Raw genomic sequence first — 19,231 nt, 5'->3', positions numbered from 1 at the left:
GACCGCTGACCTGTGTGTACTGATTGTGATGATTATGAAGGCTATTTTAAGCTGAGTTCATACAGCTTCTATAATGAAACTGATTATTGCTAAAAATAACACTGTTTTTGTGAGTATGAATACATGTTTTTATTTGTTTATCAAAACAATTTAGTATAATAATAATCTAATTACAGTAAGGGCTCAGCCTAATACTATTTATTATTTAAGAATAGAAAATGTAAATACATTATAAGGTCTAATCCCTTTGGTTTTTTTCTTCTGAATCATTTTTAAAAAAAATCTCTTTCGATGTCTTTGTTTTGCAGTTACAGTCCACTGCCTCTAGAGAGTGCTAAAGTTCCCCACTGCAAAACACATACAGTATACGTGCCACCCCCCATTAAAAGTATCTTTGTATTTTACATTTGAATTAAATGGTTAGTTGTTTTTGGTTTAGTCACTATTAATTAAATAAAAAATATAGTTTTGCTTATAAATACAGATAGATGTATACATCTACAACAAAAATATTTTTTAAGTTTAATTGTACCTAAAAATGTAAGAACTATTTCAATTTGGTAAGAAATTATTGTATATGCACAATGTACAGAAAAAAATATATAAAAGATTTTTTTTTAAACTGAAACATTATATAAAGGATTAAAAAAAATTATAGGCAGATTTGCTTTGGACCTAGTTTACGCCATATCTTTAAATCGAATAAAAACACGAGTTCTGTGAACCAAGTTACCCGAATTTAGTATAAATATGCTAGTTTTGAACTGTTTTTGTAATATTTGGTTGCAAGAAATTTCTCAATTATGGTTTAATAATTCTTGCTTTGGCTTAAAGTAAAGCATTTTGAGCAACACTTCTCTATTACAATACATAGCCTGATCTGTAAAACAGGAATGTATGTGCAATAGCTTGATTTAATACTTGTATATTTTCCTTTTTCCAAGTATTCCAAGTATTGGTTGCTAAAGCTGTCAAGCTTAGTAGACCGTTTTATGCTAAGCAAAATTGTCAACATGTGAAATCTGATAATGTTTTGGAGTATATCCAGTTGTACAATAATTAGTTTGTAAAGCATCAAAGAAATAAAACCTTGTTGGTAAAGACTAGATTTAATGAAATGGTGAAGTTTTAAGAAAATCTGTTTCTGTGAAATAAAAGTTTCAGTTTTACCTTTAAAGATTTAAGTTTTTTTTTTTTTTTTTATCAAACTTGATCAACTTCTAGTGCTGACTAAATGAGAAGGCAAAATAAAAGCGCAACAAAAACACAATTTTTTCCAAACTGTTTAATTGGATGAGCTGAAAGAAAATCTGCACATTTTCATCGACATCTAATATTTCAGGTCTGTGTACACTATAGACAGTAAAAGCTTTTGAGTACAAAGCTATAGAACACAGACTCAACAGTGTGGCCTTCAAATGATCCGTTTTCTATATATGGCTTTTATTTTGTCAACTTAGAAAAGTATGATTTAAAAACATCAGTATATACACAAATATGTTCATATTTACATTTTGTAGGTGGTGTGTTAATCAGTTACATTACCATTGTATTAAAAAAAAGAAAAAAGAATCAAGAAAAAGGTACATGTGATGGGACTCGACCTACTCTGCAATCCTGCAGAAAAGTAACTTAAGGTTGCTCTTTTTTGTTTTTCAAGATAAAACTAATGTAGAAACTTCAAGTGACGAAGAATACAAATAGTCTTTTTCTTAGCTAACAGAACATGTCTATGGAAATGTAAAGACACACCGCTTATCTACATCTACAGATTTGTTTGACTGGTTACAGTTGAGTGAAGACAGGGACTAAATGTCAAATACACAAAGACTAAGAAGTGTTCTTTTCATTTTCTGCAGGTTTTGTTCTTTCCTTTGGACCTTTATTGTCCTTTTTCTCTTCCTTCTTATCTCTGCTTCTGCTGCCCTCATGTCTGTCTCGGTCTCGTGTTCTGTCCCTATCCCTGTCTCGATCTCTGTCCTTGTCTCTGTCTCTGTCCTTGTCTTTATCCTTATCCCTGTCTCGATCTCGGTCTCTATCTCTGTCTTTGTCCCGGTCTCTGTCCTTGTCTCGGTCCTTATCCCGGTCCCTGTCTTTCTCTCGTTGTCTATCTTTGTCTTTCTCCTTGTCCTGGTCTCTGTCTTTGTCCTTGTCCTTCTCCTTGTCCCGATCCCTGTCTTTGTCCCTGTCTCGCTCTCTATCTCTGTCCCGGTCTCTGTCCTTTCCACGGTCTCTCCCACGATCCCGGTCTCTATCTCGATCCCGACTTCTTGACCTCTCACGTCTTCTATCTCGTTCCAGGTCTCGATTTCTTGCCCTATCCCGTTCAGGGTCTCTCCTATCAGAATCTCTCCGATCAGGGTCCCTCCGATCAGGGTCCTTCCGATTAGGGTCCTTCCGGTCAGGGTCTCTCCGTTCAGGGTCTCTCCGATCAGGGTCTCTCCGTTCAGGGTCTCTCCGATCAGGGTCTCTCCGATCAGGGTCTCTCCGTTCAGGGTCTCTCCGTTCAGGGTCTCTCCGATCAGGGTCTCTCCGTTCAGGGTCTCTCCGATCAGGGTCTCTCCGTTCAGAGTCTCTCCGATCAGGGTCTCTCCGGTCTGAGTCCCGAGCTCTCTCTCTCTCTCTTTCTCGGTCTCTCCTCTTTTCTGAGTCCTGATCCTTGTGCCGTTCTTCCTCTTCGTCTCTCCCTCTGCTACGGTCTCTTTCTCGGCCGCGTTCATGGTCCCGGTCTCTTTCTCTTCCTCTATCCCATTCTCCCTCTCGACTCCAGCGCGTTTCCTGTCCCCGGTCCCATGGCAACCGACTGCTGTGAAGACCTTCTTTCTCTCTGTCTCGCCGTCGGTCCTCAGACAGCTCTCGCTGTCTGTCTTCAGAGCCAGGACCAAGTTCTCCATCAAAGCGACTAAAGCGTTCACCCCCCTGAGGTTTCGAGTCGTCAAAGGCAGTGCTGCTCCTCCTCCTCATTTCAGGGGAATGGCGAGCCCAAAGGTCTTCCCTGTGGTGGTCTGGGCTGTGGGCTCCATGGCGAATTGAAGGACCAAGAGGGCCATCCATTGGGGCAGGCAACAGTGGAGCGCCGTGGCGAATGGGTCTATGGTCATCTTCCTGCCAATTGAAATGGTATCGCTCGGACCCACCAAAAGACTGGGACAGATGGGGCCTTGGCTCTCGGGTGGGGGGCCCTCTGTGCTCCTCAAATGACCCCAGACGTGGTGGTGACATAGATCTGGAGTTTCCAAACAGGCTTTGTGAAGGGAAATGTTGCCCACCTGGATCCGCGCTCAAAGGAGGGCCTCTTCTCTCCTCAAAGTGGTTGGGTGGCGGTCCTCTGTAACGGGGACCCTGAGTGTCACTAAACGAACGGAGTGCATTTGGACTCGAGTCCACATTGGTACCAAATGAGTTGTTAGACAGCTCTTTGTTATACTGCTGGTCAGCATACTGAGAGGGTGGGGGGCCTCTGGAGGCCGGAAAGAGGTTTGGAGGGGGGAGCCTGTTTTCAAAGTGAACAGGTGGCGGCACTTGGAAAGGTGGAGGAGGAGCTCTGTTTACAGGAAAGTTGAAAGGAGGTGGAGGACCAGAGAATCTTGAAGGAGGTATGTTGCTCTGACTCTCAAATGTAGGACGTGGGTGCAAGCCTGGAAGGGGGCCCTGTTGTCCTATATGTGGAGCGGTGACAGAGGGTTCAAACATTTGTGGTAGGGGACCTCTCTGTGTAGCTGCAGGGAAAGGTGGGGGTGGCCCTCTGGGGGGATGGATGTTCTGTGGGGGGAGTCCAGGAGGTAGCTGTGCGGGCCACTGGTTCTGGTAGGGGGGGTAAGAAGCAGGGCGTGGGCCGTACTGTTGACTTTCCCCTTGCATCGTGGAAAGACTGCGTACAGGTGGGGGGTTGTGAAGGTGCAGGGGGGGCCCGTGTATAGGGGGGTGCCCTGGCATTGGAGACGGAGCCTGCATGGAGGGCATCACAGACACAGGGGGAGGCCTCATTATCAGGTTCTGCCCCTGCATGGAATGAGGAGCAGGGAAGTTGGACTGGGGGGGAATGTCCGCTCCAGGACTGTAGTCGTCGTCGTAGCTCGGCATGCGATGCGTCGTGTGACGTGGATGGCTGTCAGCCATTAATGTGCTCTGAGTGAGAACAGGGATGGTGGAGGTGACGACAGACGATTCTGCAAACTCGTTGTGATAACTGCTGGCGTCTTGGCTGTTTTGGTCGTCCTCCCCAGATTTCAGAATACTGGCAGCGTTGGGCCAAAGACTGTACTTGTCGACCTCGGCTTCTATACTGCTTGTGTGCTCCTCCTCAGATCTCACTTCTTCATCACCTATGTAGCTGACCTCTACATCAGGGTCTATCTTCTCACCCAGTAAAGGAATGGTCACTTCCTCTTTGCTGGATGGCGTGAATGGCATCGGGTCGCCTTTCTCTTCTTGCAGCAGTGACACCTCCTGGCTTTGTAAAGAATCTGCTGCTTCAGCTGCGCACTGCTGCGACGACTCCTGCTCCACAGGCTCTGAAGGAGGAATCGATTCGGTCAACGGAACAGCCTCGTCCTCTTTTTCTTCAGACTGATCTAAAACATTGTCATCTGCAGTGTGGCGCGGATCCCTGCTCTGCCTGGGGTCTCTCTTCTGGTTGATCAAAGGGGCCACAGAGGAAGACTTCACTAGTTCTTCAACCTTCTTGCCAAGCTGCAGCAGCTGACTGCTGGCCAAAATGGATTCAACAGGTGAGGCAACTAGTGCCACTGGAACACTGGGGGCAGTGATGGATGCTTTTTGTTCAGACTTCAGCAACGCTTGATCTCCAATCCTTTTAAGGTTCTCAATGATCTTTTGTGGATCTGCTACACAGGGAACAGCAGTCTGAGCTTGACCTGGTACCAACGTTTTCACCTCATCAAAAATGGAGTCGTCTTCTGGGTCATACGCCACATCATCAGATTCACTTGCTACAATTTCAGGCTCCTTTGAAACCTCAGGTTTCACTAACTCAACAGGCTTCTTTGGTAAATTGTAGCCCATACTGGGGTCGTACTCTTCCTCTGGGTCATATGGGCGGTCGTCTTCATCCACTTCTTGCAGATTTTCTTTGGGTTTCTGTGCAAACTGCTGCACAATAGGATCTGACATTGTCGAACTCGGGGGGAGTTCAGCAGCTTGATCCGACGGAGAGTTGGAGGCATCCGAGTCGTGTTTCTTCTTCCTGAAAAGCGTATTGAGGAGAGTCTGGAGAGGATTGGTGACGGCTGCGGAGGTACCAGCAGAGCTAGATGAGGGAACCGGACCAACAGCGGAAGGCGCTGGAGCTTTGACAGGCAGTTGGAAGGGAAGAACTGCTGACGCAGCGCCGCCGGTGGCCTCAGAGGAGTTCGATGGAGGCGACCCCGGAGGAGTTGTACTAAAGGAAGCTTCCAGACTCTGTCGTGTGCTCCTGTCAGCTCTGAGCGGGACTGGCAGCTTTGGCAGGCCAGTTTCATCGACCTCTTTGGTTTGGATCTTGGACCGTTTATCTTCGGACTCCAGCTGAGCACCGGCTCGCTTTCTGTCCTTCTGGCAGATCAGCAGCCCCAGCAGGAGGTTGGGACGAGCAGGTTCAAGTCCTGCAGAAAGAAAATAGATTTCCATTATGGTTTATAGATGAGGTGTGTTTATTAAGAATGTTTTTTTAAATTCAGAATGGAATGAGGGCTCAAGAATGTCTTAAAGAAGATACATTTTCATACCATCTTGAAATTATAAAGAGATTTCTAAATCCTGGATCGTATCTGAGCAACAACTCTACTTTAATATTCTAGTAATACAATTGTTTGCTTTGCGTAACTATGAAAAGTTTATGGATCTCGTTTCAGATATAATGTGTAAACGAATGACTAGTTGTGACATTCTGTCACTGTTTCACTTCTTGGATATGATTACATGTGTGCTATTTATAAACCTAATTATGAAGTGATATTAATAATAAGGAAATTTGTAGATTTAATGTGTGAATTCTGTGTTTGTGACATGAAAACAACTTTTCTGAGTCTGGGATGAAATAGCACAGCCTGTAAAGCAACCTTTATTTGAAACTTCAGATACAAAATCAGACACAAAAACATGTGACGTCATTTTCCAAAAATGACACAAGAGCTCCCCCTACTGGTAAAAACCCATAAATAAGCTCCCACTCCAGTTTCCAAGCCAATTTAAAACATACTCACCACACAATAAAAATAAAAAAAAATAAAGACATTTTTAATCAAACATTTTGAGACACTCATGTCACCACAAAGACACATTTGAGCTCCCTTTTGCTTACCTGGCCCATCAAACGGTAACAGTTTGGAGGGTAGCGGGTCGTTTGAGCCGAGCGGGATGAGATACAGGTCTTTGATGCGGCCTCTGTTGTTCGCCACGACACCAAATCTTTTCCTGCTGCTGAAGTATGAGAACAGTGAGACGTATGCCACCTCCTCTTCCTCTGTGGCTGGGTGGAAGCGTATCAGACACAGCTCCTGAGAGGAAAAGAAATGTAAATGTTACACAAAAAATGTTAAACTACACACTTCTGCTCTTCTCCCAGATGTGTTTTGGCATTAGAAACCTTGGAGAGGGAGGTTTTCAACTTCCCAACGTAGTCCCACACAGTCCCGGGGGGTATCCGGCCTCCAACATGAATGGTGTCTGGCAAATCCTGCACACAGATGATTAAAAGTTGCGTCCATGGAAATTCCTCCCATTTAAATTGGCTTCAAAACAAATTAACTTGGTCCTTAAGTAAAAATACCTCTTTCAGGTGTTCACAAGATCCAGATACCAGGAACGCCTTGGTCACAAACTTGGCTACTGACTGCATGTTGATAAAACCTTTCCACAGCTTTTCTTGTCCGTGGAGGAAGATGGCAGTTTCTCCTTCTGGTGGGGGCTCAGTAGTACTGTAAAACCAACACCAACATTTCAATCTGCTTAAAATGTCTCAGATGTACCAAAATAAAAGTCTATAATAGGTGCAACAGTAAACTTTTATTTTCAAAATCAAAAAAGGTTAACATGAGGGTGCATGGTAAGATGGAGCACCTTGTTTTTGAAGGCTTGGGCACAGTCAGTAAAGCGGGTGGAGCGGGCGGAGCCAGTGGAGCTGGAGGCATGGGCAGCAGTGATTTCACTCCGGCCTCCATCAGAGCAGCCACAGGAGCTGGAAGAGGCTCCACTACAATGATGTTGGGCTTTTCTGGGGCAGCTTGGGGAAGATTTACCACAGAGGCGTGTCTGGCTACACGGGGGTCCCTGCGACTGATGCTAACGGAGGACACAGCGGGGGCCACAGTGGGAGGGGCCTGAACTGGAGGGGCCATCAAGCTGAGATCCTCCTGGTAGACTGACGGTTGTGGTTCTGAAACAGCTGGTTCCAGGATGGACGGATGGGATGGAAAAGTAGAAGAACCCTGGTGCTGCTGATATGCAGGGGAGCTTTGTGTTTGAGTGATGGGAGAGGCGTCGGCTGGCCGGGAAGGAAGTGACTCTGGCCAGGAGGGCTTAGTGTCCGGCTTCTTGGTGAGTTTGGCTTTTTTAGCAGCAGGTTCCTCCTCTGCTTTCATACCTTGAGTTAAATAAAAAAAAAGAGATATTTAAACTCAAACAATGACATGACCAGTTCAACAGCAGAGCAGTCTTTTTCTTGTTACCTGTGCATATTTTACAGTTGAGGTCAAACAGGTGAGTCCTGTGTTCAGATGTGGTGTCTTTGAGCATGCTGCTGAAAACATCCGCCACATTGTCGCCGCTGCCGTCGACGGCAGAAGACTGAGCAGGAGTTGAGGCAGACTCCTCTTGTTCCTGACAAAAAAATAAAAGAATTTAAAACATGAGAGAAACTGAAGAAATAACATTCAGTCACATTTCATTTGGCAGCATTGTGTTTTCTGCAAGCTAGCTTAAAGCACAGAAAGAAAGAAAGATAATCATCTGATTGTGTAAGAAATTCATGCAAAAAGGCTGAGAGTAGAAGGAAAGCAGCTCGCCACCACTTACTGCAGCAGAACCCATGCGAGAAGCTGAGGTGTTGGCAGAAATACATACATCTGCATCCGATGTTGGTGGAGCATCCTCCATATCTGTGCTGTGGGAGCCAGGATCGTGCCTGTTTCCCTGTCGGGTCTGTCCTGACTGAGCCCTCGCACTGTGGGACTGGGACTGCAGAGGAAGCCAATGAAGCAGTTGGAATCTAATGTGTGCAGTTTGTTAAATTCTTACTCTGTAAATCTCATGGTAAAATAAATGCTCAAAGCAAGACAAACTTTTAGTGATAAAAAACAAGAGAGAAGATTGCATACTTCTTCATAAGAAGGGACTAATCATTTGGAGGTTTGAAGGAAGGAAATCCTTTCAAAAGAATACATTTTTTTACTAATTAAAAACTTTAACAATAGAATTTAATGAAATAAAATTAAAATGAGAAATTCATGATCTGTCTTTGAAACTGCCGAATTCCAAAAGATTTAAATGTATTCTCAGCATAAATCGGTTTTAGTTCTGAGTGTCAGTAGAGAACCAAATTTACAGAAAAACAAATATTCATGGTTGGAAATTGAAGTGGCTCCAAGTAATTCACTTTTTAGTTGTGAAAGAATTGTAGGTCTGTTGTCAATAGTGTTATTATTGAGAGAAAGATGTCACTTCTACCTCAGGAGCGTCCCGCCTCCTCCACTCCGACATTTCTCTGGAAACCAGCTCCTCGGCGCTGAGTCGCACCAGCCTGAAGGGCGTGACCTCACCCCCTATCACCCTGTAGAACAAGCCCTGAGACGGACATCGACCACATCATCAGAAACGATGACGACACAAAAACATTCCAGGCTTTGAGATGATAGAAATGTCAGCTCACTTTGTTTTTTGGATCCTTCAGGTGTAACATCAGGGTTCTGTACTTGTTCTTGTACTTGCTGTCGGTGCTGAGACACAGGTTAAACATCTCCTTCTCGATGGCAAACGCCAGCCTTCCCACCTCGCTCTCGGTCATTTTCAGATCATCGCTGTTACTCACTCTGATGTGGGGGGGGGGGCACAACGACATTGTTTTATGAAAGCACAAACACAAACATGATTGGGAACTGTGAGACTCACCTCTTGAAGAGGATGTCTGTCAGAGAGCGGCGGATGTTCTGTCTCATCTGGGTGTTGGGTGGAGGTCTCATGGGGGATACCGGGGCAGGTGGATGTGCAGACCTGGAAGACGACGACTGGATGGGCGGAGTGGAAGAAGCTGACGGAGTTCTTGAAGAAGAAGAAGAAGGGGTTGGACTTTGGGAGCTGGAATCCTTTTGGGGCTGCTTCTTGGGGATGGTGAAGTTGGTCTTGGTGACTCGGAGTGCTCCGGTGACATGGATCGGGCCTTGAGGAAACGGGGAGGGAGTGGGGGTGGGCGATGAGCTGGATTTCTTGGACTGCGTTGGGGTTTTGGTCGGGGGTGCTGCCGGTTTCTTAGATGTCTTCGAGTCCGCAGGTGGATTTGAAGGTTTCTTCCCTTTGGGGGAAACTTTTGCAGCTTTGCTTGTTGGCGACTTGTTTTTTGCTTTGGATTTGCTTTGCGTGGTTGATCCGGTGCTGGACTTCTCAGAAGATGGAGCCGCTTCCTTCACAGCCTGCTTCTCTTCTTTGGGAGGAGCTGCAATCAAGAACAAGATCCAATATTTTAATATACTGATTTTTTTTTCTGCTGCAAAATTTGTACATATAAAATTCAGTTTAAACAGAAACAAAATTTGAAGTAACAATTAAAAAAGCTGCATTGGTTATTGTAATTATTTGCTTATTGGTCATTTTTCCAGCATGACAAAAAGCCAAAGGACAAACTTCAAAATGTACCAAACTTATGAGCATCATGGTTCAGAGTAGAAAACATTGAAAAAATAAGTTATACAACATGAATATGTAAAAAACCCACTTTATTATAAATAAGTTCAATATACATAATACTATTAATGACTTCCTTGAAATAACCCCAAAAAAATACACAGTTCAAATCTTGAACTTGACATTATAATGAATCAAAGGTCAACAAGGTCACATGACATCCCATCCAAACAGGAGCAGAATGTTGCACAGGAGTTTGTGAATGATCCTCAACACTGAAACATTATCCTCAAACTACTAATTCACAAAATTAAAACAGAGCTGGTTACAATTCCATGTCAGTTCTCTGTTGCTTTGTGTTCTGCTTTATATTTAAATCCATAAATAGAATTGTAATGTATGAAAACAAACATGAAAAATTATAATCTAATATCGCAGAACACAGTGAGATGAATCAGCTAAATTATGACCTCTAGCACCAAAATGTGACCTTTACTATCCAAAATCAAATTTCTCCTTTTGATAAATCTCCACATTCACACAATTTCATTCAAGAACTCAATGACTGCATTTTTCCCTTCTACTGGAGTCTTTAGATGCACTTGCATGTTTAACTGTTTTCATAAGCGGTGAGCGACTTGTCAATAGACTCGGCGAAAAAGGACCTACAGATGAAGCAGGACAAGAGCATTAGGATTAAACGGTTTTCAGTGGAGTGCAGGAACAGTTCTCCTCTTCAGTCAACTCGGTGGCCAAAGTCATGAGCTTGAGGGTACATATGCATGCCTTCACCCTTATTTCTATCAGATAGCATTATCAGAAGCCTTCTCCAAGTATTCTTGGATAATTAAAGCAATCATTCAGATCTTAAAACATTTTCCTTGATGTACATCATCTCATCAGGTGAAAATCTTTTTCTTCTTTCTTGTTTAGGTCATCTTCATCTCCAGCAGCTTTTGTGGACTTCACTGCCCCGCTCCAGGTCTGGTCTGGGTGGAAGAAGCTCTTCTGTCCAGCTGCACACGACTCTCCAGGCTCTCGCAAAGCTCCGCAACGCGCTCAGATCAAACCACCATGAAGGACTTCCGGCTGAACGGGTCCAGCTTCCCAAATGGCAACCCAACATTCCTCATATAAACAATCAAGGCATCCAAAAATCTGTTCATCACCTTTTATTTTAAAGCCACTTTGCTCAAGAGAAATGATGCATCATATTCAGAGTAAAAACCGAAACAGCTTGGTAACAACCACGACAAGTCAAGCAAAGACACAATTTTCAACAACTGACTTCATCGTTTCTGTATGAGCCATTGCATAATCTGCAGTTCAGAAACCTACCTGCTGGAGAAGGATTTGGAAAAGGCCCACGGACAGCGGTGGTCATGAAACCAGGAAGTAGAAAGACTTGTGAAGGCAAGTTAGGCAGAACACATAAAAACGTACTCCAAACAAGGACACAGCTTTCTTCTCTGAACCCCTAAATGATGCTCCTCCCCCACACTGGCCATCATTAAACCTAAAAACATTTTTTTTTTAAAAGGGGTACTCCAGTCTCAGCACCTCCAAAAACACACTGGAGCATAAAAGTAGTTGCAGTGATCACTATGTTTAGGCTGGAACGGAGGGTTCAAGCCTGGACCACCAGGCTGCTGTCCTGCTTATTTTCCAGTAGCTATGTCCTTATGCTGGATCAGATGGGCTTCACCAATCAGAGGCTACTTTAATAGGGTTGTTTAGCACCCCATGAGGCCTGGAGCTGGATACTTCCTGGACTAGTGAGCCCACATCCAGTCAACAGATGTTTTCTTCAATGATCTGTCACTTCTCAAATGCTGCAGAATGGCTTCATCTTTCAAACTGCAGGAATTAAAGCTGATGGCAGCACAGCTCATGTTGGGCCTGTGTGGGCTGCACCCAGCGGCAAAAATGTGGAAGCAGCAGGGGGTTCAGTGAAGGTGTGAAATCCGTGGAGTGCCCCTTTAACCCCTGAATACTTACCAAAAGCCCTAAAGTGGAGACTTACCTGTTTCACAGCTGCCACCATTTAGCAACAAACTTTACAAGTGGTCAGAATCACAAACTTCAAAAAAGGGAATGTGATGTACAGTTCAGTTCGTGGTTTTTCCCGCAAAAAAAGAAAAAAAATCCTTTCTATATGAGGTTAGCGTGACAGGAAACACACATATAAATATGTATAAAATGAAAAGAAACAGTGATTTCAACAACGGCTGAAGACCTTCAAAGAGATACATACACTTTTTGTTTAACACTGTTGGTGATATGGGTGTAGTCTTTTCTGGTGTTACGGCAATGTAATTATGATCGCTGGACCAGGAAGCTGTGGCCGGAGACGGCGGGTGCTCCTCCGCGTGCTCGTCCTCATCATCTTCATCCGGGTCGGGACTGTTGGACTCCTCGCTGTCCGACTCCTCCTGCGTCTTCCTCCGCGTCCTCCTTCCAGCGGCACTGCTCACCTGTGTAAAGGGGAACGCTCGTGTTCAGACATTTCCCTCAAACAGGAAGTGCATTTTTGATTAATTCATTTTGATATCTTCAATGAAAAAAAATTATTAAAAAAAAGCAGAGGCATGTCTACTCTTAATTGCCAATTCTATTTAACAATATAAACATATTCCTGCCTTCTGCAGTGTTTGCAGGTTCAATTATGATTATAATTAATAAGTAAAATGTTTATTTTAAACACTGATCTTAAAATCTATGCAATAAAAAAAAATCAGCACCAATGGTGTCCTTCACATTTTTCGCCGTAAGATTAATTATACTGATTTAACTGCTTCTTGATCTGAACATCACACAAAAAATCTAACATGTCTAATCTGAATGAAAATGAAAAGTGCTCTCAGCTCTGAGTTAATTTAGTCAATAGTCTAGCTTTGTAGTAATGAGAACCAATAAAACATTTTTCCTGATTTTTCCATTTTGGGTGAATGTAATTCTACAATAGATGCTCTTTAAACCTTGGTATTTATTACTGTGGTTATTTTCCTTTGACCCCTGCCACCAATGTGACCTTTTCTCCTGAAAGCTCCTGAAGGTTGTCCTCATTTGAAATGACTGATGTATCTGCCACTGTTCCTCTTTCTCATAATAAAGCATTAAATATTCAAGCTATTTAAAAACTAAAAAAAAATAAAATAAAGAAATAAAAAAAAACAGGATCAGATACATTTTTATACTAAATTCACTAATCTAAGAGAGAAAAGAAAACAGTAGTTTTTGGAAAATTATGCAGATTTTACAGCCAAGACATTAAACTGTCTAATTGTAGTTATTTTTTTTAATTATTTACCCCTTGTGCTACTCTAGGCATGTTTACATTAAAATGGGGTCATCTGGACCCCACAAGACAGCGCACTGTGCACCCCCACCCCACCCCCCCCCAGGATTTTTTTTCGTTTCTGACATCAAATCCTGTCCACATTTGTCATGGGAGAGATCACACATCAATATAAGGGCAGGGTCATTTTGACCCCATAAGAGAGCATGAGGGTTAATGTGTTTACTCAAACCACAATTTCTGCTGGGGGAAAAAAAATGATCAGATTTCTTCATAAAATGTTCAGACACACCACAAATTTGAGTACTTTGAAATTCAAGAGGGTTAATATGTGTTCAACGCTTCTTAGATATTTTTAGGATGCAAAAATGTCTCCAAAAAAGGTATTGTGTGACCAAAACAAGGAAACCCAAACAGTGCCAAGTTTTTTTCTATATTGTCACTTTTGAAAATGGAAAAAGACTTCAGCGAAAGCCCTCTGCAGTTTTCATTCAAACCATCTTTTACCAACAAGAAAATATTGAGAATAAAGAAAAAATAAACATTTTGCAATGTTGAAGTCATATTTATGTAGCTCTATCTTTAGTTTAATTATGTCTACATTGGTCCAACCTGTTATTTCTCACAAGTCAAACCTAAGAATCAAACTCCAGATCATAATGGGATCTTACTTCTTAGCACCTCCATCTTCTTAACTTCAGATCCAGCATTTACTGAATGCCAGCAGAGCAAATCTTAATTATTTTTATTGCATTCCTAACAGATGATGAAAGCCCTGAAAAGTTTACAGAAAAACCTTGATTTATGCCTTCAAACCTTTTACCAATACAAATCAAAGACAATACGCTGTCACACAAACAAATTCCAGAAATAAGGAAAAAGTCTTAGGATTGATTACATTTCCTTTCATTTCTGAAAAGTATTTCAGTCAGCCCGGGTTACCTTTGCTGTGGACTTGGTTATGGGAGCCTTATCCTTGGGCTCTTTGACATCACTGATGGACTTCATGGCAGCGGCGGCATGTCGCAGGATGCAGTCGTGGCCGCAGTACACAGAATCTGGCTGAGCATTTTTAGCACAACCAGGTCCAATACACTTTGGAGATGAAGTGTCCACCTCAGCCTTCTGCCCGGACTTGTCCTCTGCCACCTCCACTTCTGGTGATGTCTTCACCTCCACCTCCACCACCGAGGCGACCTTCTGCTCTGAGTCTGGTGATGCTTTCTGTTCAACCGATGAGGAAGCCTTGGTTTCTGCAGCGGGTGAAGCCTTCTGCTCTGCCTTCGGTTGAACTGCCAGCTGAACCGCCTGGTCAAAGTCAATGTAACATAAAATCAACAGCGAAAAACAGAAATGTCACTCTCCACTGCATACCAGCAGCATAAACCTCTTGGATATACTAAACTCTCTTATTGGTAGGTTAACCGTTTACCCTGCTATCCCACATTCAGCTTTCGTGGGATTCAGAGTACAATCACAGCAAACCCAAGTAAACTTCATTATTCTTTTTCCATTATTGGAGCACAAGTCTACATAGGGGCAAACCCATGACGATTTTGATAACAACAAACAAATGTACAAACATGATAGCAAGGGGACCGTCTGGTCTAGGAATCAAGTTGAATGTCTACTATGTTGGCGAGATAGACAATTTGTAAAATGCCTCAAAGCTGCTGGTAAGAGTGAACACACCATTTACTACATTAGCATGTGCAGTAACCCTACATGAGCATGGACAGTGAAAGAGTACTCTGAGTGATTGACCCCGGTTTTGTGTCAGCACAGTTTTAAGAAAATGTTCTCTAAGATTAGAGAAGATAGAGTTCAGAAAATGAAAGAAATGTAATTACCAATTACAGCTATGGCTGACTATAAAGAGCTAATAAAAGCACTGAATGACTTAGTAGGTGGTACTTCTTGCTGCAGGGACATACCGGCTGAAAAATCTTTATCTTCTTTTTTCCAGTTGGATTTGTAGCCTTCTCTATCCTCCCTTTGATGCCCAGGTCCTCTGATGCTTTCTCCTCTGCCCCACTTGCTGTGGAGGATGGCAGAGCTGCAGTCTGAATGTTTGCACCACTGATAGCAGCTTTTTCAGAAGAAGCAGAGGAGGGAGCAGCGGCAGAAGAGCCAGCTGCAGAGACGGTGTCTGCTCTGGACTTGGCTGCATCCGCACTGGTGGACAGGATGGATGTGGCAGGTCGGACCAGCTGGTTTTTCTTTGCAGTGCAGTTGGGACAGATGTAATCTTCACCGTTTCTTTCCAACAGGCGTCCACGGACCTCTGTGATTCCGACACAGTCCCCGTGGAACCATTCCTCGCAGCGGTCACAACAAATCATAAATCTACAAGGAAAGGGATAATTCACTAAAAGCCCAGGAATGCAACAGGCTTTTGCTTACAAATTGTTCATAGGGAGGGAAACATGGGGTGTCAATCAAATAGTGTGGATTGTTAAGGATTAAGATAAATAAACCAAATAAAAAAAATCTTACCGTTTGTTGTGTTTCTGACGGCAGATGCAGTACAATGCATTGGGGTCATAGCCTCCTTCATCCGATTCCTCTAGTGACGAAGATGACGATGAGTCATCATCATCTTCATCATCTTCATCCTCTTCCATTTGGGGCTTGCTCGTCTTAACAGTAATTTGGGGTTTAATGGGTGCAGTGTTTTTGTTCACAACAACTCTGGCAGGTGGACTGTTCTTTTTTGCAGCCCTCTTTTTATTGACATACGTTCTTAATGGTCCACTTCTTTCTGTTAAAAGTGCAGGTTTGTCCTCAGAGTCTTCAATTTTTTCATTTGTCACTTCAGACTCAGGCTTCTCCTCATTCTTAGAGTCATGCTCATGCTGAGGCTGTGTTGCATTGTTGCTCTCTACAACATCAGGGTCACTTTTTTTGTCTTCGTTTCCTTCACCCTGATCTGGATCCTTCTTGATTTCATCTTTATTCTCCTCCTCGTTCTCAGAGCTTCCCTCATCCTTGACTGCGGCTCTGCCACTCCGTCGGGTCTGCATTCCTCTCTGCGGTTTCTTTTGAGCCTGTTTCTTTGTAGCACTTCTCGTCTTCCTCTCTGGAGAATCTGTTTTGTCCTCTGCAGCCTTGAATTCAACGCTGCCATCAAAGCTTGCTTCTGAAGCAGTCTCTGCATCAGTTGGAGTTTGAGAGGGAGGATCTCCAGTTTCCCCACTTGGGGGAGCGCTCTTTCTTGATCCTCTTTTGGCAGTTGAGAGAAATTCCTCAAGCTTGTCAGTACGCTTCGGCTGTCTGCCACTTCGCCGTACTGGACAGCGGGTGTCAGGGCTATCAGTCACAGTCTCGCCTGGCATTTCTTGTGGCAACAGTTGACTGATGAAAACCCAACGTTTTCTTTACAGTACTTTTGGTCTTCAAAGACGTATCTGGCTACTCTAGAAAATGTGTGGCCACATTTTGGCTCAGTTTTGAACTCTGTTTCATGCTTACAATCCTCTTCTCCAAAGCCTGTGAAAAAACAAAGCAATCAACAAAAGGAACTAAGGGCCAAACTGCTAACAGGAGAATCACCACAAATACAAGACATCAAGAAGAGAGTTTGAACCAGAAACTACCACAACTTAACCACAAGTAGTACTTGTCTTGATTTAAAAAAAAATAATTTAAACTCGCACAAACTTGACAAACATTCCTCTAAATAAACAAAACATCCCTTTTACATAGAGTGCAAAAGACTTAAAACTACGTTGTTTTATGGGCTCCAAGAGTTTAAGCAAAGCCAGGTTACTTTTATTTTTTACTTTACTTTTAAAAACATTTGTCTTCTTTAAAACATGCGTGGAACACAATGACTTTTTGCAGAATCAAATTTTAATCTGAAAGTGTCAGTACCGAAATTTTTGTGGCATTAAAATAGATAGTCATATATAACATGACTGAATAGTTAAATTCCCTGAGGCTGCTATAAAGGCAAACAGACCTAACAAAGCACATAAACATCAGCATAACACATTAATATTAAACTGCAAAAGACTCAAAAATGGTACTCATCTTTTCCTTGTCTGACAAAACATAATTTTCCTTCACATGCAAAACATTTAATTAGATTTAGGTATCGTCTTTGATACTTAATAAAGCACTAACTGCCTCACTACAGTATTATGGAAAGAGTGATTCCTATTTTAATCATATCAATTCTGGTGGGTAAGTAAACAGAATCCTTGATTCAGGAAATAATTGCCAGCAGCAAACCATTCGTATACCAAATTATTTTGAACTGATTTAACTTTATTAAAGAGGGGAACTGATGATGCAATAGTAACACTAGAAATTATTAAGGTGTACCTATTCTGAAAAAAATTAAAAATTTGAAAAATAAAATCAAATACTCTAAAATAATTTGCTACAATTTTGTTGTATCTTTGAATTCATTTTTTAAAGGAGGTTTTGCTGAAGAACTCAAATTAAACTCAAGTCAGTTGTATTTGTATCCACTGTAATAACCTCACCTTCATTTACAAGCTCAACTAAATATAAATGTGCACTAAATTTCCAATTGTTAAGTGGGAGGAGCTTGTTTTTTCCTTATTTTTCTGAAAGTTTTTGTCATTAGCTTTTATTATGCAGATGACCAGCAATACAAATGACTTAATTATAAAAATAAAAAAGAACATTTATTTTTTAAAATGACAGAATTCAAAATCAAAGACGTTTACAATAATTAAAATAAAGCTACACAAGTAAATGCAGTAGTAATAATCCTCATAATAAATAGCACGAGTAGCAGTGACTGTAGCTAAGTGCTAAGCTAAGTCGCGATCCGAAATGGATTTATTGACACCGGAAGTATTTTTAAACGTTTTCAAGATACCTGCAAAAATAGTCTTACGTCACATATTTAATCCACACCGTCGAAAGTGGGATAAAATCGAAAGCTTTGGGAGTGATTGAATAAATTGCAATCCCAACATCGTGCCACGTGACAGAGAGGTCAACCGCTGCTAAGTAAAGAAGGAGGGGCCTATCTACAAACAACACATTCGTGGCAAAACCTTCAACAAAAGCGAAATAAGTCTACACACTCATTGATACGGTGATATTTACGATTTATGAGGATTACGTTGCTGGAGCAGTTTAGACGAAAGCCAGTGACAGGGGCGTACACCACCTTGATATACCGAACAACGACGAAACCAACAGCGACGAAATATATATATTTTAACCTACTGACTTTCTCGTAGTAAAAACAACATTGTTACGAATTGATAACGCGGTCTTAATGTGGCCGATTCTTGACAGATAATTACGGCTCAGAAACAATATCACTCGTTTAAGTAGTTTTCCCTCCTTATAAGGCTAATATTGCTAAGTTATGCAAAACGGATATTTAACTGTGATTACTAACAATGGTGGTGTAAGATTCGACACGTCGCCAATATATAATACATTTAAGCGAACTCCTGACATGAAGCTTAGTTGCAAAAGAAAAAAAAAGACAAACGGATGTAGCTAGCAAGAGAAGCTAACGCTAATAGCTACTAGTGGGGCACTTGAACTAGATTTAAGTAGGCAACAAAAGGCAAATAGAAAACTAAACACTTATAAAACAACAAAACCACCGATTGTGTTTTTTTATTCAGGGAGGACAAAATGGTTCATTCTTGTCCAGTTAAATTCTTCATTTCAAGTCGTACGCATGTAAACGGCGAGGCTAACATCGTGAGCATCATGTTAAATATCATCTCCCGATACCTGCGCCGGAACAACCACAACAGCATTATAAACATTAAAGTGTGATTTTCTTTTAACAAAGAAACATGAGCGACTACTTCTATCTGGAATAACAAACACCGTATTTCAACTCACCTACATTTTACAAATGCTGTGCCCTCATTTTTCTTCATTCAGTCCTCCATTTTCCATTCCCTTTGGATCTAACTGACTGCGGCAGATGGCTGACAGTTTAGACAAAACGTCCAATACTACAGCGCCCCCTACAGACCGGGAGGGGAACTTATCTGACACGTGACTTCGGTGTATAGCCATAGACTGTGTATAAAAATATGACTATTTTTACAGTCAGTGTGTATAGCTTTGTAATGTGGGACAACAAAATCA

At 42.2% G+C, this 19,231-nt stretch overlaps 1 protein-coding gene across 3 annotated transcripts; it reads right to left on the bottom strand.

The window, feature by feature from the left end:
• Positions 1–1,185: 1,185 nt before the first annotated feature.
• dido1 (death inducer-obliterator 1) lies at positions 1,186–19,130 on the bottom strand. Of its 3 annotated transcripts, none has more exons than XM_024270073.2 (15): positions 18,984–19,130; positions 15,629–16,621; positions 15,067–15,478; positions 14,075–14,440; positions 12,089–12,308; positions 9,106–9,646; positions 8,867–9,026; positions 8,665–8,781; positions 8,014–8,175; positions 7,668–7,818; positions 7,060–7,582; positions 6,770–6,917; positions 6,587–6,676; positions 6,302–6,497; positions 1,186–5,603 (listed from the first exon to the last, which is right to left on the bottom strand). In XM_024270073.2, exons 2-15 carry the CDS (start codon positions 16,465–16,467, stop codon positions 1,831–1,833), a joined length of 7,698 nt encoding a protein of 2,565 aa, XP_024125841.1. In that variant the 5' UTR covers positions 16,468–16,621; positions 18,984–19,130; the 3' UTR covers positions 1,186–1,830. The 3 variants fall into 3 exon arrangements, with proteins under 3 accessions (XP_024125841.1, XP_024125840.1, XP_024125843.1); XM_024270072.2 differs by having other exon boundaries at positions 18,980–19,127; XM_024270075.2 differs by having other exon boundaries at positions 8,062–8,175; positions 18,980–19,127.
• Positions 19,131–19,231: the final 101 nt, after the last annotated feature.

The sequence above is a fragment of the Oryzias melastigma genome, linkage group LG5 (genome assembly GCF_002922805.2).
Source record: "Oryzias melastigma strain HK-1 linkage group LG5, ASM292280v2, whole genome shotgun sequence".
NCBI lineage: Eukaryota > Metazoa > Chordata > Actinopteri > Beloniformes > Adrianichthyidae > Oryzias > Oryzias melastigma.
Note: the sequence above shows the minus strand (reverse complement) of the source record. Positions and strands in the feature narration are given on the sequence as shown.